This window comes from Bufo bufo, chromosome 6, assembly GCF_905171765.1.
Source record: "Bufo bufo chromosome 6, aBufBuf1.1, whole genome shotgun sequence".
Classification (NCBI taxonomy): Eukaryota; Metazoa; Chordata; class Amphibia; order Anura; family Bufonidae; genus Bufo; species Bufo bufo.
The window spans coordinates 157078104-157105133 of NC_053394.1; the positions used below are offsets into that span (position 1 = coordinate 157078104).

General features: G+C 44.4%; 2 protein-coding genes across 8 annotated transcripts in view; both read right to left on the bottom strand.

The window, feature by feature from the left end:
* LOC121005375 (oocyte zinc finger protein XlCOF6-like) overlaps window positions 1-27030 on the bottom strand; it is a 916661-nt gene that overhangs the window by 62128 nt on the left and 827503 nt on the right. The window lies entirely within an intron of this gene.
* On the bottom strand, window positions 9192-25021 carry LOC121005386 (gastrula zinc finger protein XlCGF26.1-like). 2 transcript variants are annotated; one of them, XM_040438109.1, is made up of 7 exons: window positions 24869-25021; window positions 22611-22692; window positions 18289-18480; window positions 17267-17363; window positions 17085-17182; window positions 16703-16814; window positions 9192-10909 (listed from the first exon to the last, which is right to left on the bottom strand). In XM_040438109.1, exons 1-7 carry the CDS (start codon window positions 24940-24942, stop codon window positions 9849-9851), a joined length of 1716 nt encoding a protein of 571 aa, XP_040294043.1. In that variant the 5' UTR covers window positions 24943-25021; the 3' UTR covers window positions 9192-9848. The 2 variants fall into 2 exon arrangements, with proteins under 2 accessions (XP_040294043.1, XP_040294042.1); XM_040438108.1 differs by having other exon boundaries at window positions 17267-17408; window positions 24869-25017.

Below are 27030 nucleotides of genomic sequence, written 5' to 3' on the forward strand. Positions count from 1 at the left end.
TGCTGTACGACTGGATAGACGCCTGAGGGGGAGATCTAAGGGTCCTCATCCTCAGGACGTACTGTCAAATAAGGTGGCGGCTTCCTTTGACACTTATGGTAAAGAGATACCTGTAGTTACGCCTTGTAAGGACCCTATGCAGTTGGGGGGAGGTACTCCTGGGACTACTGGTAAGAGCTCTGGTCATATGAAGGGAGTCTGTTTTTGTTGTGGAAAAAAGGGACATTTCGTGAATATTTGTCCATACATTCAGCGTCAAGATGTAAAAAAAACCAAAAAAAATGCTTAATCCCCAAATTACTATTGGTGGTGTGGGTGGGGAGCAAAAAAAACTTACTTTTGTCATTTACTGGTAGTACCCGAATTCTCCTGTCTGCCGAGGTGGCGCTAGAGTCCAAAACTGTGGAAATTGAGGTATTTATCGACAGTGGGGCTGGGGTTAATCTGATTGATGGACAGTTTGTTTGTATTCATGGGTTGACTACTAGTGCACTAGAGAGAAGCATTTCTGTCTTTGCAATTCATTCTTCACCTCTTACCCAAAAATACCTGTCGCAGGTGGTAAATGACATCCATTTAAGAGTGGGCGATTTCCATCAGGAATCTGTCTCGTGTTACGTGTTGGAGGGTGTGCCTGCTCCGATGGTTTTGGGCTTACCATGGTTAAGCAAATATAACCCTACCATCGACTGGCAAGCGAGACAGATTCTCGAATGGAGTGATTTTTACACAGACAACTGTCTTAATACGTCTTTCTCTGTGGTCACCACTAAAACTGTACCCTTGTTCATTTTAGAATTTTCTGATGTGTTTTCCGAGAGTGGTAACCAGGAGTTACCCCTGCATTGGAAGTATGATTGTCCCGTCAATCTTATTCCTGGAGCTAAACTGCCCAAATCTCGGTTGTATAATCTTTCGGAGCCCTAAAGAAAGGCTATGCGAGAGTATAGCACAGAGAGCTTGGTGAAGGGTCATATCAGACCATCCAAATCCCCAGTGGCTGCTGGGTTGTTCTTTGTAAAAAAAAAAAAGATGGTACCCTTAGACCATGTCTGGACTTCCGTGAGCTCAACCGTATTTCCGTCCGCGATCCTTACCCCCTTCCTTTGATTCCGGATTTGTTTAGTCAGATTGTCGGTGCCAAGGTATTCTCTAAATTGGATCTGAGGGGGGCATATAATCTGGTAAGGATCAGGGAAGACTACATTTAATACCTCTGAGGGTCATTTTGAAAACCTGGTCATGCCCTTTTGGTTTTTCAACACTTTATCAATGACATCTTTCATCATCTGGTGGGGAGATACAGTGGGGGAAATAATTATTTGACCCCTCACTGATTTTGTAAGTTTGTCCAATGACAAAGAAATGAAAAGTCTCAGAACAGTATCATTTCAATGGTAGGTTTATTGTAACAGTGGCAGATAGCACATCAAAAGGAAAATCGAAAAAATAACTTTAAATAAAAGATAGCAACTGATTTGCATTTCATTGAGTGAAATAAGTATTTGAACCCTCTAACAAAAAAAGACTTAATACTTGGTGGAAAAACCCTTGTTTGCAAGCACAGAGGTCAAACGTTTCTTGTAATTGATGACCAAGTTTGCGCACATTTTAGGAGGAATGTTGGTCCACTCCTCTTTGCAGATCATCTCTAAATCCCTAAGGTTTCGAGGCTGTCTCTGTGCAACTCTGAGCTTGAGCTCCCTCCATAGGTTTTCGATTGGATTAAGGTCCGGAGACTGACTAGGCCACTCCATGACCTTAATGTGCTTCTTCTTGAGCCACTCCTTTGTTGCCTTTGCTGTATGTTTTGGGTCATTGTCGTGCTGGAACACCCATCCACGACCCATTTTCAGTTTCCTGGCAGAGGGAAGGAGGTTGTCGCTCAGGATTTCACGATACATGGCTCCGTCCATTTTCCCGTTTATGCGAATAAGTTGTCCTGTGCCCTTAGCAGAAAAACACCCCCAAAGCAAAATGTTTCCACCCCCATGCTTGACGGTGGGGACGGTGTTTTGGGGGTCATAGGCAGCATTTTTCTTCCTCCAAACACAGCGAGTTGAGTTAATGCCAAAGAGCTCTATTTTGGTCTCATCAGACCACAGCACCTTCTCCCAGTCACTCTCTGAATCATTCAGGTGTTCATTGGCAAACTTCAGACGGGCCTGCACATGTGCCTTCCTGAGCAGGGGGACCTTGCGAGCCCTGCAGGATTTTAATCCATTGCGGTGTAATGTGTTTCCAATGGTTTTCTTGGTGACTGTGGTCCCTGCTAATTTGAGGTCATTAACTAACTCCTCCCGTGTAGTTCTAGGATGCTTTTTCACCTTTCTCAGAACCATTGACACCCCACGAGGTGAGATCTTGCGTGGAGCCCCAGAGCGAGGTCGATTGATGGTCATTTTGTGCTCCTTCCATTTTCGAACAATCGCACCAACAGTTGTCACCTTCTCTCCCAGCTTCTTGCTAATGGTTTTGTAGCCCATTCCAGCCTTGTGCAGGTCTACAATTTTGTCTCTGACATCCTTGGACAGCTCTTTGGTCTTTCCCATGTTGGAGAGTTTGGAGTCTGCTTGATTGATTGATTCTGTGGACAGGTGTCTTTTATACAGGTGACTAGTTAAGACAGGTGTCCTTAATGAGGGTGACTAATTGAGTAGAAGTGTCTAACCACTCTGTGGGAGCCAGAACTCTTAATGGTTGGTAGGGGTTCAAATACTTATTTCACTCAATGAAATGCAAATCAGTTGCTATCTTTTATTTAAAGTTATTTTTTCGATTTTCCTTTTGATGTGCTATCTGCCACTGTTACAATAAACCTACCATTGAAATGATACTGTTCTGAGACTTTTCATTTCTTTGTCATTGGACAAACTTACAAAATCAGTGAGGGGTCAAATAATTATTTCCCCCACTGTATGTTGTTGCATATATGGATGACATACTAATTTATTCTCCAGACTAGGGTTGTTGCGGGTATCGAAATTTCGATACCCAATCGATACTTTTGTCCCAGTATCGATACGATACTGGGCTTTCTATTTTTTCTTTACTGGGCTATGCTGCTGCGCAGTCTAGTATCAGAGAACATGAGCACGCTGCTCTTAGAGCACTAATGTTCCCTCAGCAGCACAGGGGAAAAGGAAGCAGTCTCTCCCCCTGTGCCGCGCTGCCAATAAAGAGAGAGAGGCGGAGGAGGGGCAGGCACACTGCGCCACCAATGATTGGAGGACCTTTCATTGGTCCGGACTTTGTTAAGTAGCAGGCTACATAGAGCGGCGCCCAGGGATGTCCCTGCACTTACTATTATTCCTGGGCGCCGCTCTGTTTACCCGCTGTGCCTCCGTTACCGTCCCCATGCTCCGTATGCTAATTACTACTATCGGAGCAATGAGGAGGAGACATCAGCTTCTCTCCTGGGCGTTCCTTCTCCCTGGCTGTAGCGCTGTCCAATCGCAGCGCAAAATGTCACAGCCAGGGAGAAGGAACGCCCAGGAGAGAAGCTGATGTCTTCTCCCCATTGCTCAAATAAGAGGAATTAGCATACGAAGCAGGAGACGGTAGCTGGGCCACAGCGGGCGAATGGAGCGGCGCCCAGGAATAATAGTAAGGGACATCCCTGGGCGCCGCTCTATGTAGCCTGCTACTTAACAAAGTCCGGACCCATGAAAGGTCGTCTTTAACTTTTAATACAGGAGGCAGGTGTCGGCAGCAGAATCACATAGCCGGCACCCTGCCTCTTGACAGGGAGCTGCGATCAGCGGCAGTTAACCCCTCAGGTGCGGCATCTGAGGGGATAACTGCCACTGATCTGCTGCTGGCACCTGCCTTCTGTATTAAAGGTTAATTATCATTGGTGGCGCAGTGCGCTCGTCCCTCTCAACCCCCCCAGTATTAAAATCATTGGTGGCAGTGGTCACAGGGTCCCCTCCCCATTGGTTGCAGTGGCCACAGGGTCCCCTCCCCTTCTCATTGGTGGCAGTGGCCAGAGTGCCCTCCCCTTCTCATTGGTGGCAGTAACAACAGGGTCCCCTCCCCTTCTCATTGGTGGCAGTGGCCACAGGGTCCCCTCCCCTTCTCATTGGTGGCAGTGGCCACAGGGTCCCCTCCCCTTCTCATTGGTGGCAGTGGCCACAGGGTCCCCTCCCCTCCTTCTCATTAGTGGCAGTGGCAGCTTCTGATCGGAGCCCCAGCAGTGTAATCCTGGGGCTCTGATCGGTTACCATGGCAGCCAGGGCGCTACTGAAGCCCTGGGTGCCTGCCATGGTAATCTCCCTGCTGCTGTGTGCACAAAGCACAGGGAAGCATGGAGAGTGTGAAGTCCTATTGACCCTAATAGAGCTCTATAAGGGTGAATAGGACAAGGTATGAAAAATCCAAGGTTCTAGCCCCTAAGGGGGGAAATAGTTATTAAAGGGATTCTGTCACCAGGTTTCACCCCCTCCAGATAAAAATATGGTTATGTTCAGGGAGCTTTAACCATTCCTAATGTGGTCTTATAAATGTAATCTGTAGGCTCATTTTACTAACCTGTCAATCAACAGAATAAGGTGCCCAAGGGTATGTAAATGGCTCCAAGCTGCCGCCCGCACCTGCTGCCGTTCGTGCCCAGCTCCACCTCATAATCTTCTGTGACGCCTCCTGCTCTCCCTCCCTCCCCCCTCCTCCTACTGTGACGTCTCCTGCTCTCCCTCCATCCCCCCTCCTCCTACTGACGTCTCTTGCTCTCCCTCCCTCCCCCCTCCTCCTCCTACTGTGACGTCTCCTGCTCTCCCTCCCTCCCCCCTCCTCCTACTGTGACGTCTCCTGTTACAGCAGGAGGAGGGGGGAGGGAGGGAGAGCAGGAGACGTCACAGTAGGAGGAGGGAGGAAGAGCAGGAGGCGTCACAGAAGATTATGAGGTGGAGCTGGGCACGAACGGCAGCAGGTGCGGGCGGCAGCTTGGAGCCATTTACATCCCCTTGGGCACCTTATTCTGTTGATTGACAGGTTAGTAATAGCTTATTTTTAGCAAAATGAGCCTACAGATTACATTTATAAGACCACATTAGGAATGGTTAAAGCTCCCTGAACATAACCATATTTTTATCTGGAGGGGGTGAAACCTGGTGACAGAATCCCTTTAAATAAAAAGTAAAAAAAAAAATAATAATATTAAGTATAAATCACCCCCTTTCCTAATTTTACATATAAAATATATAAACAATAAATAAATAAACATACCACATATCGCCACGTCCGAAAAGTCCCAACCAATAAAATATAAAAAAAATCTATGCGGTGAATGCCGGAACAGAAAAAAAATAAGAAAAAACTGCGCGATTTTTAAAAATGGGGGTTTTATTTTTTTCACGTCGTATCGAATATCGCAATACTTTTTTATGGAATCGAAATCAAAAATTTGGTATCGCAACAACTCTACTCCAGACATTAAGACTCATAAGGATCATGTGAGACAGTTGTTACAGATCCTAAGAGAAAATAAATTGTATGCGAAGATGGAAAAATGTGTTTTTGCTGTTCAGGAAGTGCAATTTCTGGGTTACCTGCTTTCACCCTCAGGTTTTCGTATGGATCCGAGAAAGTCCGTGCAATGTTGGACTGGGATCGACCCAAAAATCTGAAAGCGCTTATGCGGTTGGTTTTGGGGATTTACCAACTACTACCGTAAATTCATCTTGAACTATTCAACTGTGGTTAAACCTTTAACAGACATGACTAGGAAGGGGGTCGATTTCTCTGGTGTAAGGCGGCATTACAAGCCTTTTCTGCTGTGAAGGAATGTTTTGCTTCAGCCCCTATTCTGGTGCAACCGGACATGACGTGGGTAATAGGGAATTACTGGCCATTAAGTTGGCTTTTGAAGAATGACGTCATTGGTTGGAAGGAGCAATTCATCCTATTAAGGAAATTACTGATCACAAAAATCTGGCTTACCTTACCAGTCGGCTAAATGACTGAATCCAAGGCAGGCCAGATGGTCGCTGTTTTTCACCAGATTTAACTTTATCGTCACCTACTGCTCTGGGGTTAAGAACGTCAAGGCGGATGTTTTGTCCCGCAGCTTTCCTGGAGGGGGGGGGGGGGTCATTCTAAAGATCCTAGTCCTATTTTGTCTGAAGGGGTAGTCATATCTGCCAAATATCCTGATCTTGAGGCTAAGGTGTTGGAGGCCCAAGAGGATGCTCCGGACTCTTGTCCTCCAGGGAAATTGTTTGTTCCTTCAGACTTATATCATAAGGTATTTGAGGAACATCACTGTACTGTCTTGGCTGGACACCCTGGGAGTAGATCCACTGTCGATCTCATCTCGCACAGATTTTGGTGGCCGGGGCTGCGTAAGTGTGTTGAGGACTATGGGCCAGATTTATCATTACTCTGACAGCTCACTCCACTTTCACATATGGCTAAAGTCAGTTTTAGCCAAGTCAGATTTATGATCGGCCCTTTAAGACTGTAATAAATGTGGCTTGACGGTAGCAGTTTATCCGTCAGTAAGCGGCTTTACAAAAGTCGCACGTCTTTACGAAAAAGTCGCATGTTCTTTTAAAAAGTCGCATAAGATAAGCATGGTCCTCACTGGAGTGATTTTGCACATTTTTTTGCGACTTTTTAAATTGTCGCAATAGTAAATCTGTCTAGAGATTAATTTACATAAGAAAACATGCCCACTTTCTGAAAACTGCCGAGCATAGTGCAGAGCGAATAAAAGTCAAAAATTTTTGCGCAGTTTAAGCGATTGCACAAAAATTTGTGACTTTTTCACTCCATTATTCTGACTTTAGCTAATGATAAATCTGGCCCTATGTGTCAGCCTGTTGTACCTGTGCCCGTGCTAAGGTGACACATACTCGGCCTTCTGGATCTCTTCTTTCGTTACCCATCCCGTCCAGACCTTGGACGCATTTTTCCATGGACTTTATCACGGATTTACAGAATTCTTCTGGAAAAAACGTGATCCTGGTGGTAGTTGATCGGTTTAGTTTAGGTAGTTGATTTGGCACATTTTATAGCATTGCCTGCTCTACCTAATGCCAAGACTCTTGCACAGGCGTTTGTTAATAACATTGTGAAACTACATGGCATTCCCTCTGGTGTGGTGTCTGATCAGGGGACTCAGTTTGTTTCCAGATTTTGGAAAGCGTTCTGTACTTGACTGGGGGTATAATTGTCCTTTTCTTCGGCATTTCATTCTCAGTCGAACGGACAGATGGAGTGCACCAATCAGAATCTGGAGACTTACTTGAGATGTTTTGTATTCGGAGAACTAGGAGGAGTGGTCTTCATTCTTGTCTTTAGCCGAGTTTGCCATTAATAACCATAGACAGGAATCCATTGATAAGTCGCCGTTTTTTGGGGCATATGGATTCCATCCACAGTTTGGCACATTTTCTGGTTCTCAAACTTCCGGTAATCCTGAGCAATGATGGCCAGTTCGCATGGTTCGCCCGGGAACATATGCTGGCTGCCATCTTTTTTCACAAATCCGGCGAGGCACAGGTAAGCCCTTACCTGGGCCTGTGCGCGAGCCGGTCTGAAAACAAGTGCGGTCAGCAGGAGCAGGCAGTTCAGAGAACAGCCACCGGGGGCCTTCATCGGGCTGTTCTCGGAACTGCCTGCTCCCGGTGACCGCATTTGTTTTCAGACCGGCTCGTGTCACAGGTAAGGGCTTACCTGTGCCTCGCCGGACTTGTGAAAAAAGATGGCAGCCCGCATATGTTCGCGGGCGAACCATGCGAACTGGCCATCACTGTTCCTGAGGAGGAACGATTTTCCTCTTCTACGTCTTCGATTTGGCGGAAAATTCAACATAACCTGAAAAAGATGGGCAACAGGTATAAGCGTGTGGCTGACAGGAGACGTATGAATGGTCCGGACCTGAGAGTGGGTGATTCTGTGTGGCTGTCCACAAGAAACATTAAGCTTAAGGTACCTTCTTGTAAGTTAGGCCCAAGATTTATTGGTCCATATAAGATCACTGCCATTGTTAACCCTGTAGCCTTCCATCTTGAACTTCCTCAGGCTTTGAAAATTCATAATGTATTTCATAAGTCGTTGAAGAAATGTGTTGAACCTGTTGAGCCGTCCTCCTTGCCTCCCGCTCCTGTCATGGTGGACAGTAATTTAGAATTTCAAATCAGCAGAGATTGTGGACTCCCGAGTTCTCAGTAGATCCCTCAAGTATCTCGCCCACTGGAAGGGTTACTGACCAGAGGAGAGGATGTGGGTTCCAGCGGCCAATGTTAATGAAAATCGTCTGGTGAAGGCCTTTCACAGAGCCCATCCTGATAAGGTCGGTCCTGGGTGCCCGGAGGTCACCCGTAGAAGGGGGATGGGGGTACCGTCACAGTCCCTTAGGTAATTGATGTCAGGAAATCAAAAATATTGGCTAAGCGTGGAGGAATCTAACAGCCTCCTTGATTTCTCTTGATTCAGTGTTGATAGGGTTAATGACCACTTCCCTTTTCTCAGCTATTGCTCATCACTTCTACCCTTTATAGTCTCACCCCACCCTTCTGACTATGCAGTTGCTAGCTTCATTTGGGTTTGGCTGAGCTGGTGTGAGATCATCTCTGGTGCTCCTGTTCTTCCATCTCTACAGAAGTTAAGTGTCGCGTTTGTTTGTATTTGTTATTTTCCCTGTTGTATCTGGGCCTGAGACAGAGACTTCCATTCGTCCATCTGGGGAGGAATGGGTTGTCTCTGGTCCTATACTTATTCCAGGGCCTTATAGGGAAATCAGGCCCTAGGTATCCTGCTTATTAATATTTCTACCTTCAAGGTCTATTCATATTGATAGGTAGTCAGGGCCCGAATTAAGGTTGTTTAGGAGGTTACCTGTTTCTTCCCTAGTTTCCAGGCCCAATTACTGTTTGCCCTTCCCTGCTGTGTTCAGTGTGGAGTCCCCCCCCCCCCCCCCCCCTTCCCCCACACTGATCGTGACAGGTTACTGTGCACACATATATATAGACTGGCAGTGCAGGGGATACTACATATACACATATATATATATATATATATATATACACACTGGAAGTGCAGGGGATACTGTAATAACCCCTGCACTGCCGGTCTATCTACAGTAACTCCTGCACTGCCGGTCTATATAGTCTTGGTATTTTTTTCAGTTTAATTAACAAAAATAAGAAAATAGAGATTAAAATCGAAAAATTGTCCATAGGGTTAAAAAATAAAATAAAAAATATGAGATTTTATTTTTTGGCTAAATCTCTCAGCCCTACCCTAAAGGTAGAAGACATCTTCAAATGTAGTTTCATGAATCATTATTTTCCAATATTAACATTATGAAATGTTGAGGAATTCATATAGCCAATAAATATTCTTCTGGCCTACAACTTGGAGGTTCTCCACCTGATATGCATCACTTCATGAGATGGGGAGTGCCATGACGCTCTTCTCTACAGCATGACAGCTCCAAACCAATCATTTAAGACAGTCTGGTTCTATGGAACTATAAACTGTCTAACAAGCAGACAAGGGGTGAGCTGTCACGCAGCACGCCCCTGACATCTAGTCTTTTACTTAGAGCGTCAGCTCAACTCATGGCAGAGAAAGGGCCCAGTGACTCGTAAAGCACCAAGGTTTTTTTTTGTTTTGTTTTTTTTTTCATTCATTTTGGTGGAGATCCTCCTAAGGTCCAGAAAAACTGTATTATTTTTAGGAATGCTGATTTATGTTGAGAAAAAAACTATTGAAAATAATACATATATATGACCCAGGATAATATTAAGGCTCTGGCCCGGAAATATATAAATACAGAGTCTGTGTCCACAAAATGATCTTTCCTGATAAATCACTTATATTGCAAAGTCCCTTCAAATGTCCCCTCATTTTAGATGAATCTTTTGATGTTGAACTAGGCCTGGCTTTTGCGTAAAACATTTCCCACACTCCGTACATGAAAAGGGTTTCTCGCCCGTGTGAATTCGCTCATGTTGAATCAGTTTTGATCTGCGTATGAACCCTTTTCCGCACTTGGCGCACGAATATGGTTTCTCTCCTGTGTGAATTTTCTGATGCTCAACCACATCATATTTCTGAGTGAAGCATTTTCCACACTCAGAACATGGAAAGGGCTTCTCCCCGGTGTGAACTCTCTGATGCTTACCAAGAGTAGTTTTCAGAGCAAAACATTTTCCGCACTCGGTACATGAAAATGGCTTTTCGCCTGTGTGAACTCTCTCGTGGCGAACGAGTTTAGATTTACGGGTAAATCGTAGTCCACACTTTGAGCATGGAAATGGTTTCTCCCCTGTATGAATTTTCTGATGTTCGAGAAAACTATATTTCTGAGTGAAAGATTTCCCACACTCGGGACATGAAAATGGTTTCTCCCCTGTGTGAGTTCTTTCGTGGCGATCAAGGGTCCATCTGTCTTTAAATCGTTTTCCACACTCGGAGCATGAAAACCGCTTCTTCACTCCCATGTGACTTCTCCGATGCTTGAAATAGTGAGATTTCTGCTTGAAACATTTCCCACAATCTGAGCATGAAAACGGTTTCTCCCCCGCGTGCAACCTCTGATGTTCAATAAGGTTTGCCTTGTACACAAAGCTTCTGCCGCATTCGTTACAAGTAAACAGCTTCTCCCCTGTGTGAATTCTCTGATGTATCATAAGGCTTCCTTTTTTAGAGTAACATTTTCCACATTCAATACATGGATATACTTTGCGCTCTATGTAATCTGCGCTCTGGGAATCAGTACATAAGTCATCTAAAGAATGTTCCCAGGCATTTGAAGAAACAGGAAATTCGGCAAACATATTTGGGGTACAGGGATCCTCTTCTGCGGAATCTTGAGTGAAGTTGCTGGCTTCTATTTTACAATCTGTCGATAAGATAAAATGTCCATTTGAGATATTCATACTGGTCAGAAGATCAGCTGGACCTTAAAAAACAAGAAACATTCTTATAAATAAAATTGAATTAATATGACGTTCAGATAAGGTTGAATTTGTTTCATTGCTCCCTTTGGGATTGAAAGTTCAGGAATTAAATGGGTTATCCCACAAATTAATAAGAATAATATATATGTGGAGTAATGCACGCCATTATTTTACCTATATTAATGCAAAAACGCTGATCTCTGGTGTAACTTTCACTCTTTTAGCTTCCTTACTCACTTCTCTACAGAACTGGTATCTTCACTTTCTGTGGGTGGGCAGCAGCTCATAACATGTGAAGATGAAGCACCTGCATCTCCCAGGAGTGTTTTGCATTAGAAACAAGGTAGACAGCACTCTAAGGAAAAGGGATGTAGGTGCATGCATCCTGGCAGGTTTGGTCCAATACACCCACCAAAACACAATACACAATTTTGAAAAGATGGAGCCGACACTTCAGGTAGTAAGCAAAGTGTGAAAAACTTGAATACATATTTATTTACGCTTTCCTAACTACCTGAGGTGATGCCGCCATCTTCTCTTAAATTAAGATGTACATTAACTCCCACCTCAGATTCCTTCTCTAATGTCTAGAGAGAGAGGTATATATTTCCATGGATTTAGAAGTAAGGATAAATGAATAAATGTGTGCGTGAACTTTGTCTGGGTCCCTTCACCATGAGATCATTAAGATAGCACTGAAAGGAAGAAGAAGCTACTGAGTATGTTGGTCCACCACTGAATGCAGTAGTATGTGGACCAGCATTTTGGTCATAGAGAAAACTGTACCTCCCCCAGTCAATGAATGATTATAGCCCTGCAGAAAGAGGAAGAGCAACAGAGACTGGGCCCAGCGGTGGGGACCAGGTAAGTAGGATCACCACAGTGGGTTAGCCACTCTGGGAGGTCTGTATTGGTCTTGGATAACCTCTTTGTAGCCTTTAATACAGTTAGACTGTCCTCAGTTTACTTTCCATTACCATCTCCCACCTAGTTCTTCCACAGTGCTGCCCATACATAAAACCTGTCACAGCAATAAATCTTACACACCGCAATAAAGGTCTTTACATGGCCAAATTTCTGCCCGGTAATGAGTTTCTCTACTGTATAGTAAGTCGATCGGCCCTTGTAAGGGCTTTCACAGGGGCAGATAACTGCCTGACTAAACGGCAGCGTGATCTTTCAGACTGTTCGTATGCCCTTTGATTTACATTATTGTCAGCAATACATCGCCTGTTTACACGGGGAGATTCCAACAATAAGATCTTTTTTCCCCAGCATAAAAGATCCAATCAGATGATAAGTGTCTGCTCATAAGTCAGATGACTGGTGGGTCTTCTACATGGGCCAATGATTGGGAACAAATTTTCCAGGGGTTGATTATTGGGCGAAAGGAATAAGCCTTTAAAGTGGCTCTGTCACCAGGATCAACCCTATAAAACTAGGCATACAGCTTCCGGGTTCAGTGACGTAAACGGTGTGTGTGCAGTATATAACTTCACTGCTCTGGAGGCAGCCGAAGACATTGTGAGCATGCAGCCAGCCTCCTGGTACTCCAATAGCTTATTTGCATATTGATAAAAGTTCAAATTTTTCATGAACCTACATAAAAGAAAGGTAATATTTTAATCATGAACCCTACCAGGCTATATTCCTGGTTGTACTGGGTTGACCCTGGTGACAGAGCCGCTTTAATGATCGTGCATGTTCCGAAGTCAGTGCTGTTAACTCTATAGTTACAATACAGATAACAGTGCACTGAGCCCAGATAAGTACAGCACTATAATACGGTTTCCGGAGCTAGTGCATATTCCCGGTAGACATCCTATTCAATTTAGGGTTGTTGCGGGTATCGAAATATCGATACTTTTGTCCCGTATCGATACGATACCGGGATTTGACATTTATCGATACTAGGCTGCCCTACTGCACAGCCTAGCTTCAGAGAACATGAGCGCGCTGCTGTTAGCACGTTCACGTTCCCTCAGCAGCACAGGGGAGAAGGAGTCACTCTCTCCCTCCCCACTGTGCCGTCGCTGCTGCCAATAAGAAGAGAGACGGGCGGAGGAGGGGCGGGCGCACTGCGTCACCAATGATAGTAGAGGACCTTTCATGGGTCCAAACATAGTAAACTAACTATCAGGATATGTAGAGCGGTGCCCAGTGATCTCACTGAACATACTATTATTCCTGGGCGCGGCATCGTTCGCCCGCTGTGGCCCCCGGTATATTCCCCAGCTCTGTATGCTAATTGCTAGCATCAGAGCAATGGGGAGGAGACTGCCCTTTTTCTCAATGGGCGTTCCTTCTACCTGGCTGTAGTGCTGTCCAATCAAAGCGCAGAGCGTCACAGCCAGGGAGAAAAAAAAACAAAAAAACTCACCATCTCCCTGGCTGTGACGCTCTCGCTTTGATTGGACAGCACTACAGCCAGGTAGAAGGAACGCCCATTGAGAAAAATGGCAGTCTCCTCCTCCCTGCTCCGATAGTAGTAATTATCATACAGCGCGGGAGACAGTAACGGGGGCCACAGCGCGCGAACAGAGCGGCGCCCAGGAATAATAGTAAGTTCAGTGAGATCCCTGGGCGCTGCTCTACATATCCTTATAGTTAGTTTACAATGTTTGGACGCATGAAATGAAAGGTCGTCTTTAAAGGGCTTCTGTCAGCCCACTAAACCGTTTTTTTTTTTTTTTGTTTATTAATAATCCCTACACTGCGAGCTCTGCATACATAAGTTAAATAATCATTTTGGTCCTGTAGAATTTGATAAAAAGCTATTTTTAAAATATGCAAATTACCTTGCTACCAGCAAGTAGAGCGGCTACTTGCTGGTAGCAGCCGCATCCTCCGATCCTAATGATGCCCCCCTCCGCATTGTGATTGACAGGGCCAGGGAACGGAATCGTTCTCTGCTGGCCCTGCCTGTTAGCATTCAAAATCTGGCGCCTGCGCCGCGGCCGTACCTATCTTCAATCTGTGCAGGCGCACTGAGAGGCGGCCACTCGCTCTGCCGCTCCATCCTCAATGCGCCTGCGCCGATGACGTCACATCTACACCCGGCGCAGGCGCATTGAGGAGCGAGCGGCCGCCTCTCAGTGCGCCTGCGCAGATTGAAGATACGTGCGGCGCAGGCGCCAGATTTTGAATGCTAACAGGCAGGGCCAGCAGAGAACGATTCCGTTCCCTGGCCCTGTCAATCACAATGCGGAGGATGTGGCTGCTACCAGCAAGTAGCCGCCCTACTTGCTGGTAGCAAGGTAATTTGCATATTTTAAAAATAGCTTTTTATCAAATTCTACTGAACCAAAATGATTATTTAACTTATGTATGCAGAGCTCGCAGTGTAGGGATTATTAGTAAACAAACAAAAAAAAAACGATTTAGTGGGCTGACAGAAGCCCTTTAACCTTTAATACAGGAGGCAGGTGACGGCAGCAGAATCACATAGCCGGCACCCTGCCTCTGGGCTGCGATCTGCTCCAGTTAACCCCTCAGGTGCAGCACCTGAAGGGTTAACTGCCACTGATCTGCTGCCGGCACCCGCCTCTTGTATTAAAAGTTAATTATTATTGGTGGCGCAGTGCGCCCGCCCCCACCATATCAAAATCATTGGTGGCAGTGGCCACAGGGTCCCCTTCCCTTCTCATTGGTGGCAGTTCTGATTGGAGCCCCAGCATTGTAATCCTGGGGCTCCGATCGGTTACCATAGCAGCCAGGATGCTACCAAAGGACTCCACTGAGCTGTCTGGAGCGGAATCTGCTGCATCCAGGTCGAGATTACAGTTGTGTTCAAAATTATTCAACCCCCAATGCTGTAAAGGGTTTTAGGGAATTTAGTGTACATTTGCAATTGTGTTCAGAATGAAATCTTACAAGGACTTTTTAAAGAACCAAATGCAACTAAAATGACATCAATTGTTTTTGTAATACAGTATTAAATGTTTTTTTTTGTGATTTCTTCATTGACACAATTATTCAACCCCTTAAAGACTACCACTCCTAAGAACAGAGGTTCATTCAAGTCTTTTCGATCAGGTATTGAAAACACCTGTGGATGTCAAGGAGCAGCAATCAAGCATAATAAGCACCAATTAGGCAGATTTAAAAGGACTGTGATACTCAGCTCCTTCTAGACATTTACTGGTGTGTTTACAAACATGGTGAAGTCAAGAGAATGGTCCAGGAAGACAAGAGAAGAGGTGATTTCTCTTCACAGGAAGGGCAATGGCTATAAGAAGATTGCAAAGATGTTAAACATACCAAGAGACACCATAGGAAGCATCATTCGCAAATTCAAGGCAAAGGGCACTGTTAAAACGCTACCTGGTCGTGGCAGAAAGAAGATGCTGACTTCGACTGCTGTGCACTACCTGAAGCGCAAAGTGGAGAAAAGTCCCCGTGTGACTGCTGAGGAACTGAAAAAAGATTTGTCAGATGTGGGTACTGAAGTTTCAGCTCAGACAATAAGGCGCACACTGCGTAATGAAGGCCTCCATGCCAGAACTCCCAGACGCACCCCCTTGCTGTCTCCAAAGAATAAGAAGAATCGACTGCACTATGCCAAAAGTCATGTGGACAAACCACAAAAGTGTTCTGTGGACTGATGAAACAAAATTAGAACTGTTTGGGCCCATGGATCAACGCTATGTTTGGAGGAGGAAGAACAAGGCCTATGAAGAAAAGAACACCTTGCCTACTGTGAAGCATGGCGGGGGGTCAATCATGCTTTGGGGCTGTTTTGCTTCTACAGGTACAGGGAAGCTTCAGCATGTGCAAGGTACCATGAATTCTCTTCAGTACCAGGAGATATTGGATGAAAATGTGATGCAGTCCGTCACAAACCTGAGGCTTGGGAGACGTTGGACCTTTCAACAGGACAATGATCCCAAGCATACCTCCAAGTCCACTAGAGCATGGTTGCAGATTAAAGGCTGGAACATTTTGAGGTGGCCATCGCAGTCACCAGACTTAAATCCGATTGAGAACCTCTGGTGGGACTTAAAGAAAGCAGTTGCAGCGCGCAAGCCTAAGAATGTGACTGAACTGGAGGCTTTTGCCCATGAAGAATGGGCGAAGATACCCGTAGATCGCTGCAAGACACTTGTGTCAAGCTATGCTTCACGTTTAAAAGCTGTTATAACTGGAAAAGGATGTTGTACTAAGTACTAAGATTGAATGTCACTTGGGGGTTGAATAAAACTGATAATGATGTGAGCACAGAAAATACATTTGTGGTTATTTCATTATAAATGTTATGTTATATTTGTCTGACTTACAAGTGCCTCTTTGATTTAATTGTAAACAAGATGACTGAAATTATCAAAATCAATGTCAAACTGGCCAAAACACTCAATTTCAGTGGGGGTTGAATAATTTTGAACACAACTGTAAATACAGAATCTGCTGGTAATGTAAACCACTTTCTCCATTCTACTCTGTAGGACATATTATAAATGGCTTTAGTTAGAGAACCCCTCTAAAGAGGATGTCTCCCAAAGAGAGCCACCCTGGCTAACATCAGCTGTTAATGTCAGGAGAAATTACAGCTGGTAGTACATTTCCCTGGCAGCAGCAAAGGGTATTATTGCACCCAATTGTTCAAATGAATGGTCATCCTTGTAATACTTGGATGGCTAGGTCCTCCAGGATGGGAGACATACTCAGTGGTTCCCCATTCAAGCTCACAGAGAGGGGTCTGATCAATCACTTTTTAGGAATCCATATGTTGTAAGGGGACATCTGCATAGGAGTTTTCTTTACAACAGAACCCCTTTAATGTGTACTGACAAACTCACCAGAGATTATATCAACAGGACTTTCCTCTTCTTTTATTTGTCCACCTGTCATATATATCTCCTCATTTTCTTCGTCAACAACTTCAACTTTAAGATGAACCAGATTTTCGATCTAAATATACAAGAGAAAATGTAAAAAAAAACAGACACACAAAGCCTCACAATAGACCATTTACCTGTGATGGCTAACCTCCGGCACTCCAGCTGTGGTAAAACTACAACTCCCAAGATGTACACTTGCTTGGCTATTCTTAGAACGCCATCGAAATTAATGGAGCATGCTGGGAGTCGTAGTTTTACCACAGCTGGAGTGCTGGAGGTTAGCCATCACTGCCATATACTGTAGGTTTTCTGACATTTGACACTACCCTAGCCAATCTACCTGTTCATCCTGTGGGACACGAACGCCCTCCTTTGGACAGTTTTGGGAATACAGAGGACTGGGACATCTCTCTGGTGAATTTTTCTTACTGGATCCATCTGTAGGAGACAGACAGAGACTGAATACATTGTGTATGTATGATCAAATGATAGCGTTACCCTCAAAACTTCTCTCTCCTTTACCATTAAAGTCTTTTGTTCCCAGTGATATGGGCGGAAGGTTGTTCTCCATCATGACGTCTTCATACAAATCCTTGTGTTCTTCTAAATACTCCCACTCCTCCATGGAGAAATAGACAGTGATATCCTGACATCTTATAGAAACCTGACACACACAACGATACAGTCATCATCTAGACACAAGGGGGAGATATCCCCTGTACTGCCGGAGGATACAACTAATTTATGACTATGCTCAGGCCTTGTCACATAATAGGCGCATCCTCCAGGAGTCCGTGCACCTAACCAGAAATCTACAGCAGCTCTTAGGCTACTTTCACACTAGCGTTTAGGTCAGATCCGTCTGGTATGTGCCCAGACGGATCCGCACCTATAATGCAAACGCTTAGATCCGTTCAGAACGGATCCGTTTGCATTACCATGAAGAAAAATAAAAAATAAAAATTTTTTGTTCATGATAATGCAAACGGATCCGTTTTGACTTTACATTGAAAGTCAATGGGAGACGGATCCGTTTGAAAATTGAGCCATACTGTGTCAACTTCAAACGGATCCGTCCCCATTGACTTACATTGTAAGTCTGGACGGATCCGTTTGCCTCCGCACGGCCAGGCGGACACCCGAACGCTGCAAGCTGCGTTCAGGTGTCCGCCTGCTGAGCGGAGCGGAGGACAAACGGAGCCAGACTGATGCATTCTGAGCAGATCCGCATCCATTCAGAATGCATTAGGGCTGGACGGATCCGTTCGGGGCCGCTTGTGAGCCCCTTCAAACGGAACTCACAAGCGGAGCCCCGAACGCTAGTGTGAAAGTAGCCTTAGATGCCATAGATTTCTGGCTTCATTTGCTCCAGAAACTTGGCGTAAATAAAAATAAATGTTGCAGCTGCTGGCCATGCTCCCTTGGTGGCATAAAAACTGGGAGATGCAACAATTTTTTAAAAAGTCGCAAACACATAGTTTACGACTTTTTAACCCCACTCTTGTGTTACTGTATAATGTCCCAGCATTCCCAGCGGCGCTCACCTCTCCAGTCAGCAGCTCAATGATCTTGTTGGTGAGGTCTAGGATCTTCTGTTGATGGTTTCTCTCATGTATCAGTGACTGAGTCGAAGGCTCCAAAGTGGGACTCTGGGTCTTTCTCCAATCTCCTGACACATGATGTTGGCTGCGGGGGTTCACACTCTCTCCAGATTTCTTTGTCACTACTGTGCAGTCCTATATATTGAGGTAGATCCTAATGAATATTCACAGAATCCATCACCTCTTCAGCCATTTCCATGTGTTTAAAATAGGGATGGATAGTGATTTTACACACGTGGACAAAATTGTTGCTACCCTTCCGTTAAAGATGGAAAAACCCACAGTAGTCACTAAAATAACTGAAAATGACAAAAGTAATAATAATTTAAATTTTACTGAAAGTCAACTGATGAAAATGAGACATTGCTTTTGAATTGTGGTTCAACAGAATTATAAAAAAAATAAAAATTATGAAACTGGCCTGGAAAAAATGTAAAATAATTTGACCATAGGGTCATATTACACTCAAGTATGTCCTGTAATTAGAAAAAATTCACAGGTGTCTTCAAATTTGTAATCAGTCAGTCTGACTATTTAAAGGATGGAAAGTAGTCACTGTGCTGTTTGGTATCATGGTGTGTACCACTCTAAGCATGGACCAAAGAAAGCTAAGGAGAGAGTTGTCTCAGAAGATCAGAAAGGAAATTCTAGACAAACATGGTAAAGGCTATAAGACCTTTATAAGACCCACATATTATTCATAAGTATAAGGTCTACAGGACTGTAGCCAACCTCCCTGGATGTGACCGCAAGAGAAAAATTGATGACAATTTGAAGAGACAGATTAATACGAATGGTAATCAAATAGCCAAGAACAACTTCGAAAGAGATTAGAGGTGAACTCCAAGGTCAAAGTCCTTCAGTGTCAGATCGCACCATCCATTGCAGTCTTAGGCTACTTTCACACTAGCGTTCGGGGCTCCGCTTGTGATCTCCATTTGAAGGGGCTCACAAGCGGCCCCGAACGCATCCGTCCAGCCCCAATGCATTCTGAGTGGACGTGGATCCGCTCAGAATGCATCAGTCTGGCGGCGTTCAGCCTCTGCTCCGCTCAGCAGGCGGACACCTGAACGCTGCTTGCAACGTTCGGGTGTCCGCCTGGCCGTGCGGAGGCAAGCGGATCCGTCCAGACTTATAATGGAAGTCAATGGGGACGGATCCGTTTGAAGATGACACAATATGGCTCAATCTTCAAACGGATCCGTCCCCCATTGACTTCAATGTAAAGTCTGGACGGATCCGCTCAGGCTACTTTCACACTTAGAAATTTTTCTAAGTTATAATGCAGACGGATCCGTTCTGAACGGATGCAAACGTCTGCATTATAGGAGCGGATCCGTCTGATGAAACATCAGACGGATCCGCTCTGAACGCAAGTGTGAAAGTAGCCTTAGCCAAAGTGGACTTAACGGAAGATGACCAAGGAGGAAACCCCTGTTCAAAACAAATCATAAAAAAACGAGACTGTAATTTGCCAAAATGCATCTTGACAAGCCACAAAGCGTCTGGGAGAATGTCCTTCTGACACATGAGACAAAATTGGAGCTTTTTGGCAAGTCACATCAATTCTATGTTCACAGAAGCAAAAATGAAGCATACAAAGAAAAGAACATTGTACCTACTGTGAAACATGGAGGCTCAGTTATGTTTTTGGGCTGCTTTGCTGTATCTGGCACAGGGTGTCTTAAATCTGTGCAGGGTACAATAAAATCTCAAGACTATCAAGGCATTCTAGAGTGAAATGTGCCCAGTGTCAGAAAGCTTTGCCTCAGTCGTAGGTCATGGGTCCTCCAACAGGATAATGACCCAGCTAAAAACATCCAATGGCTAAGATCAAAGCATTGGACTATTCCTGATCTAGTTCCTATTGAACATCTGTGGAATGAGCTGAAACATGCAGTCTGGAGAAGGCATCCTTCAGCCCTGACAGCTGGAGCAGTTTGTTCATGAAGAGTGGGCCAAAGTACCTGTGGACAGGTGCAGAGGTCTCATGGAGAGTTACAGAAAATCGCTTGATTGCAGTGATTGCCTCAAAAGGTTATGCAACAAAATATTAAGTTAATGGGGACCTGTCACCGGGATTTTGTGTATAGAGCCGAGGACATGGGTTGCTAGATGGCCGCTAGCACATCCGCAATACCCAGTCCCCATAGCTCTGTGTGCTTTTAGTGTGTAAAAACAAACCGATTTGATACATATGCAAATTAACCTGAGATGAGTCCTGTCCCTGACTCATCTCACGTACAGGACTCATCTCAAGTTATTTTGCATATGTATCAAATAGGTTTTTTTACACAATAAAAGCACACAGAGCTATGGGGACTGGGTATTGCGGATGGGCTAGCGGCCATCTAGCAACCCATGTCCTCAGCTCTATACACAAATCCCGATGACAGGTTCCCTTTAAGGTTACCATCATTTTTATCCAGGCCAGTTACAGTCATGTGAAAAAATTAGGACACCCTTTGAAAGCATGTGGTTTTTTGTAACATTTTTAATAAATGGTTATTTCATCTCCGTTTCAACAATACAGAGAGATTAAAGTAATCCAACTAAACAAAGAAAACTGAAGAAAAGTCTTTTCAAGATCTTCTGTAAATGTCATTCTACAAAAATGCCTATTCTAACTGAGGAAAAAGATAGGACACCCTCACATGTATTCCCTCTTAAATTGGCTCAGATCTCACACAGGTATATCACACCAGGTGCACATAATTAGTAGATCGTTACTCTGCATGTTGAATGAGGCTTGCCCTATTTAAACCTCAGACATTTAGTTTGGTGTGCTCCTGACTGTTGAAGTGAGAGTGAGCACCATGGTGAGAGCAAAAGAGCTGTCAGAGGACTTCAGAAAAAAGATTGTAGCAGCCTATGAGTCTGGGAAGGGATTTAAAAAGATCTCAAAAGATTTTGAAATCAGCCATTCCACTGTCCGGAAGATAGTCTACAAGTGGAGGGCTTTCAAAACAACTGCCAACATGCCCAGGACTGGTCGCCCCAGCAAGTTCACCCCAAGAGCAGACCGCAAGATGCTAAAAGAGGTATCCAAAAACCCTAAAGTGTCATCTCGAGAACTACAGCAGGCTCTGGCTACTGTTGATGTAGAAGTACATGCCTCTACAATCAGAAAGAGACTGTACAAGTTTAACTTGCATGGGAGGTGTGCAAGGAGGAAACCTTTGCTTTCCAAGAGAAACATCGAGGCCAGACTGACATTTGCCAGCGATAAAGTTGACAAAGACCAGGACTTCTGGAATAATGTTCTTTGGACAGATGAGTCCAAAATTGAATTATTTGGACACAACAGCAGAGGACATGTTTGGCGTAAACCAAACACAGCATTCCAAGAAAAGAACCTCATACCAACTGTGAAGCATGGAGGTGGAAGTGTCATGGTTTGGGGCTGCTTTGCTGCAGCAGGACCTGGTCAGCTCACCATCATAGAATCCACGATGAATTCTACTGTGTATCAGAAGGTGCTTGAAGAACATGTGAGACCATCAGTTAGAAAATTAAAGCTGAAGCGGAACTGGACCATGCAACATGACAATGACCCAAAACATACTAGTAAATCAACCAAAGATTGGCTGAAAAAGAAGAAATGGAGAGTCCTGGAATGGCCAAGTCAAAGTCCAGATTTGAATCCCATTGAGATGCTGTGGGGTGACTTGAAAAGGGCTGTACGTGCAAGAAACCCCTCAAACATCTCTCAGCTGAAAAAGTTCTGCATTGAGGAGTGGGGTAAAATTTCCTCAGACCGATGTCGAAGACTGGTAGATGGCTACAAGAACCGTCTCACTGCAGTTATTTCAGCCAAAGGAGGTAACACTCGCTATTAGGGGCAAGGGTGTCCTATCTTTTTCCTCAGTTAGAATAGGCATTTTTGTAGAATGACATTTACAGAAGATCTTGAAAAGACTTTTCTTCAGTTTTCTTTGTTTAGTCGGATTACTTTAATCTCTCTGTATTGTTGAAACGGAGATGAAATAACCATTTATTAAAAATGTTACAAAAAACCACATACTTTCAAAGGGTGTCCTAATTTTTTCACAAGACTGTACATTAGTTTATTTATTTTTTTATATTCTGGTGAACCACAATTCAAAAGCAATGTCTCATTTTCATTAGCTTTTTTTTATTTATTTTTTTATAATTATTACTTTTGTCAGTGTGACGTTTTTTTAGTGACCATTATGCGTTTTTCTTTCTTTAATGGAAGGGTACCAACAATTCTGTCCACATGTGTATCTGACATCATCTCTTACCTCTCCCGTTAGCAGGTAGATTATCTCCAAGGTGAGATTCAGTATCCTCTCTTTCATCCTACGCCTATCGGGGTCCATCCTCATTGGGTCAATCAGGGGGAGAAGTCAGAATCAGATTACAAGAAGAACCCACCAGGAAAGGTTCTGGATAGTAGATAATATGAATAACTTGATGCATAAAATATGCGGGATGTACGGTACATGCCTAGTTTGAATGCAGCTCATATGCACTCTCAACAGGAGAGTATACAGATGGGATCCAGTGGGGGAGATTTATCAAAACTGGCTGAGTTGCCCATAGCAACCAGATTCCTCTTTTCATTTTTTAGAGCTCCTTTGAAAAATAAAAGGTGGAATCTGATTGGTTGCTATGGGCCACTAAACCAGTTTTCTTTTACACCAGTTTGAAATCTCCCCAGTGACTTTTGGGTAGGTTTCATACACGGCGTCTAAGACATAGTCCTCCTCCACCAATTGGGATGGTTGATCAGTAAAAAATGACTCTGTGAGGTTCAGCCCTTGAAGGTCGGGGGGTTCTCCACCAGGCAGGTCTACATACACACTTTTAGATCATTTATGACTATTACTGAAGTGATCATCAGAAGAATATACCAAGTGCTATGCCAGGTGTGTGTTAGCTTCCCTGCTCCATTACAAGGAGGAATAAGTGTCCATCAGAAAGTTCTCTAACTATATGTTCCATGACGCTTAGGGCTCATGCATACGGCCATTCTGTGCAGATTCCGCAGACTGATCCAGACACATCTGTTCTATTTTTTGTGGTGCGGCGCTACTGAGAGAAATCCCATGAAAGCACTCCATAGTGCTTCGTAGGGTTCCGTGCCTCCGTTCTGCACCGGACCTTCCGGATTGCGGACTCATTCAAGTGAATGTGTCCGCATCTGTGATGCGGGGTGCGCACGGCTGGTGCCCGCATATTGCAGACCCACTATTTGCGGGCTGCAATACAGGCACGAGCCCTTAAAAAGGTTTTTTTTCACTTCAACAAATGGCATTTATCATGTAGAGGAAGTTAATAAAATCCACTTACTAATGTATTATTATCCATATTGCTTCCTTACTGGCTAGATTCATTTTTCCATGACGTTATACACTGCTCATTTCCATGGTTACAACCACCCTGCAATCCATCAGCGTAAGCGTGCTTGCATACTATAAAAAAAAAAAAAAAAGCACCAGCCTATGTGAGCTCCCAGGGTCCCCATCAACAGAGGGGCCGGCGTTTTTTTTCCTATAATGTGCAAGCATGACCACTGCTGATGGATTACAGGGTGGTCATAACCATGGAAATAAGAAATGTATAATGTGATGGAAAAATGAATCCAGCCAGAAAGGAAGCAATATGGATAATAACAATACATTAGTAAGTGGCTTTTATTAACTTCCTCTACATGATAAATGCCATTTGCTAAAGTGACAAAACCCCTTTACTATGGCTGACTTCACTCTTGGATGCAGAGCACAGTTACGAAGCCAGGGACACATGGAAGAAGGTTCATTACCATATTATATATAGTCACCCCTGGGCAAACCGTTACTGTATCGTCTACTGAAGATGCACTAATCCTGGGCAGCTTTGGGTGCCACGTACAGAATAGAGACACGGATAGATAATGATCACCTGCAGGTCCACCTAGTAAGCTACATCTATGGTGCCATGTATAAGGTCTCATGCACACGACCGAATCCATTTTGTGGTCCACAAATCACAGATATACAAGATACAGACGCGGTCCGTGGTATATATATTTTTTTAGATATATTTTTTGACTTCTTGCGGAATGGGCATACGGATGATCTGGGTGATTGCCACATCTGTATATCCTATACTTGGCTGCAAAAGTTACTTGGACCCTATACTTGGACCCCTTGAAGTTGGACGCAACACGGACTGCAAAATACATCCGGATGTGTGCATGAGGCTCTAATGGGAGATCCGATGCCCGACACCACAGAACAGATTAGTGCCAAGTTTTAGCACACAAACAGGAAGCCATGACAGGAAACACTAGCTTCATCCCGCAAGACCTCTCCATGTTATACTTGTATCCTCTGCCTACAATATAATGAGTAGGTGGAGGATACAATGCTGTATGTGGTGCAGTGTGGTAGTCACTGGCTGCTTCCTGCATACTGCCCTGTGTATGATATAGTATATTGGGTCTGACTATAGGATTGCATGTTCTGCATACAGCAGCCACAACACTACATATATGATGCGCTGATTATTACCTCTTTCACTAGACACCCGGCTCTCTGACGAGGAACTGGAAACAGCAAGGAGGATAATCCAGGACGTACCTAGAGTCATCCCACTGCAGCCAATCAACAAAGGACTACAACAACATGGCCGCCGCGACCCTGTTCTCTGTGTTATTTTCAAAATATAAGCATATAGGAAGAGGACAGTGAACTGAGATTACCAACACGTATCTTTCTACTTAGCAGGCAGACATAGGGGAAGGCGATGAGGGAAAACGGAGTCAGCGAACGATCTCGTTCCAGACCACAACAATATGGAGGCCCGTTCCCTTGAAAGTAGTAGATGATCACGTGACAAAGAGATACGGATTTTATGTCAGTGGAAGTAAGAGAGGCGTGGAACGCAGAAACAGGAAGTATTGAGTAGTAGTTTCCAGTGGGGATATTGAGGGGGTTTGCTGCGGAACATGTAATATGTCATGTCTGATTAATACTTCTCTGTGTCTGTCTGTGTAAGACAAAGAGCAGAGCTTTGCGGCAGTGTCTATTGTAATGCAGGAGACGCAGACTCTGGTGTCACGTCTGTTATAATACAGGAGGCGCAGACTGTGGTGTCCTGTCTGTTATTATACTACAGGAGGAGCAGACTGTGGTGTCCTGTCTGTTATTATAATACAGGAGGAGCAGACTCTGGTGTCCTGTCTGTTATTATAATACAGGAGGAGCAGACTCTGGTGTCCTGTCTGTTATTATAATACAGGAGGAGCAGACTGTGGTGTCCTGTCTGTTATTATAATACAGGAGGAGCAGACTCTGGTGTCCTGTCTGTTATTATAATACAGGAGGAGCAGACTCTGGTGTCCTGTCTGTTATTATAATACAGGAGGAGCAGACTCTGGTGTCCTGTCTGTTATTATACTACAGGAGGAGCAGACTCTGGTGTCCTGTCTGTTATTATAATACAGGAGGAGCAGACTCTGGTGTCCTGACTGTTATTATAATACAGGAGGAGCAGACTGTGGTGTCCTGTCTGTTATTATTATACAGGAGGAGCAGACTGTGGTGTCCTGTCTGTTATTATTATACAGGAGGAGCAGACTGTGGTGTCCTGTCTGTTATTATAATACAGGAGGAGCAGACTCTGGTGTCCTGTCTGTTATTATAATACAGGAGGAGCAGACTGTGGTGTCCTGTCTGTTATTATAATACAGGAGAAGCAGACTCTGGTGTCCTGTCTGGTTATTATAATACAGGAGGAGCAGACTCTGGTGTCCTGTCTGTTATTATAATACAGGAGGAGCAGACTCTGGTGTCCTGTCTGTTATTATAATACAGGAGGAGCAGACTGTGGTGTCCTGTCTGTTATTATAATACAGGAGGAGCAGACTGTGGTGTCCTGTCTGTTATTATAATACAGGAGGAGCAGACTCTGGTGTCCTGTCTGTTATTATACTACAGGAGGAGCAGACTCTGGTGTCCTGACTGTTATTATAATACAGGAGGAGCAGACTGTGGTGTCCTGTCTGTTATTATAATACAGGAGGAGCAGACTCTGGTGTCCTGTCTGTTATTATAATACAGGAGGAGCAGACTCTGGTGTCCTGACTGTTATTATAATACAGGAGGAGCAGACTCTGGTGTCCTGTCTGTTATTATAATACAGGAGGAGCAGACTCTGGTGTCCTGTCTGTTATTATAATACAGGAGGAGCAGACTGTGGTGTCCTGTCTGTTATTATATTACAGGAGGAGCAGACTCTGGTGTCCTGTCTGTTATTATAATACAGGAGGAGCAGACTCTGGTGTCCTGTCTGTTATTATAATACAGGAGGAGCAGACTGTGGTGTCCTGTCTGTTATTATAATACAGGAGGAGCAGACTCTGGTGTCCTGACTGTTATTATAATACAGGAGGAGCAGACTCTGGTGTCCTGTCTGTTATTATAATACAGGAGGAGCAGACTCTGGTGTCCTGACTGTTATTATAATACAGGAGGAGCAGACTGTGGTGTCCTGTCTGGTTATTATAATACAGGAGGAGCAGACTCTGGTGTCCTGTCTGTTATTATTATACAGGAGGAGCAGACTCTGGTGTCCTGTCTGTTATTATAATACAGGAGGAGCAGACTCTGGTGTCCTGACTGTTATTATAATACAGGAGGAGCAGACTGTGGTGTCCTGTCTGGTTATTATAATACA

What these genes read in the sequence shown, in the direction of transcription:
- LOC121005386 (XM_040438108.1), bottom strand. Translation starts at nt 24,942, where the DNA reads ATGACTCTAGGTACGTCCTGGATTATCCTCCTTGCTGTTTCCAGTTCC. An exon ending in TTGAGCTGCTGACTGGAGAG is followed by an intron (nt 17,409 to 18,288) that starts GTGAGCGCCGCT and finishes TGTGTGTGTCAG; the next exon opens with GTTTCTATAAGATGTCAGGA. An exon ending in GGGAACAAAAGACTTTAATG is followed by an intron (nt 17,183 to 17,266) that starts GTAAAGGAGAGA and finishes TGTCTCCTACAG; the next exon opens with ATGGATCCAGTAAGAAAAAT.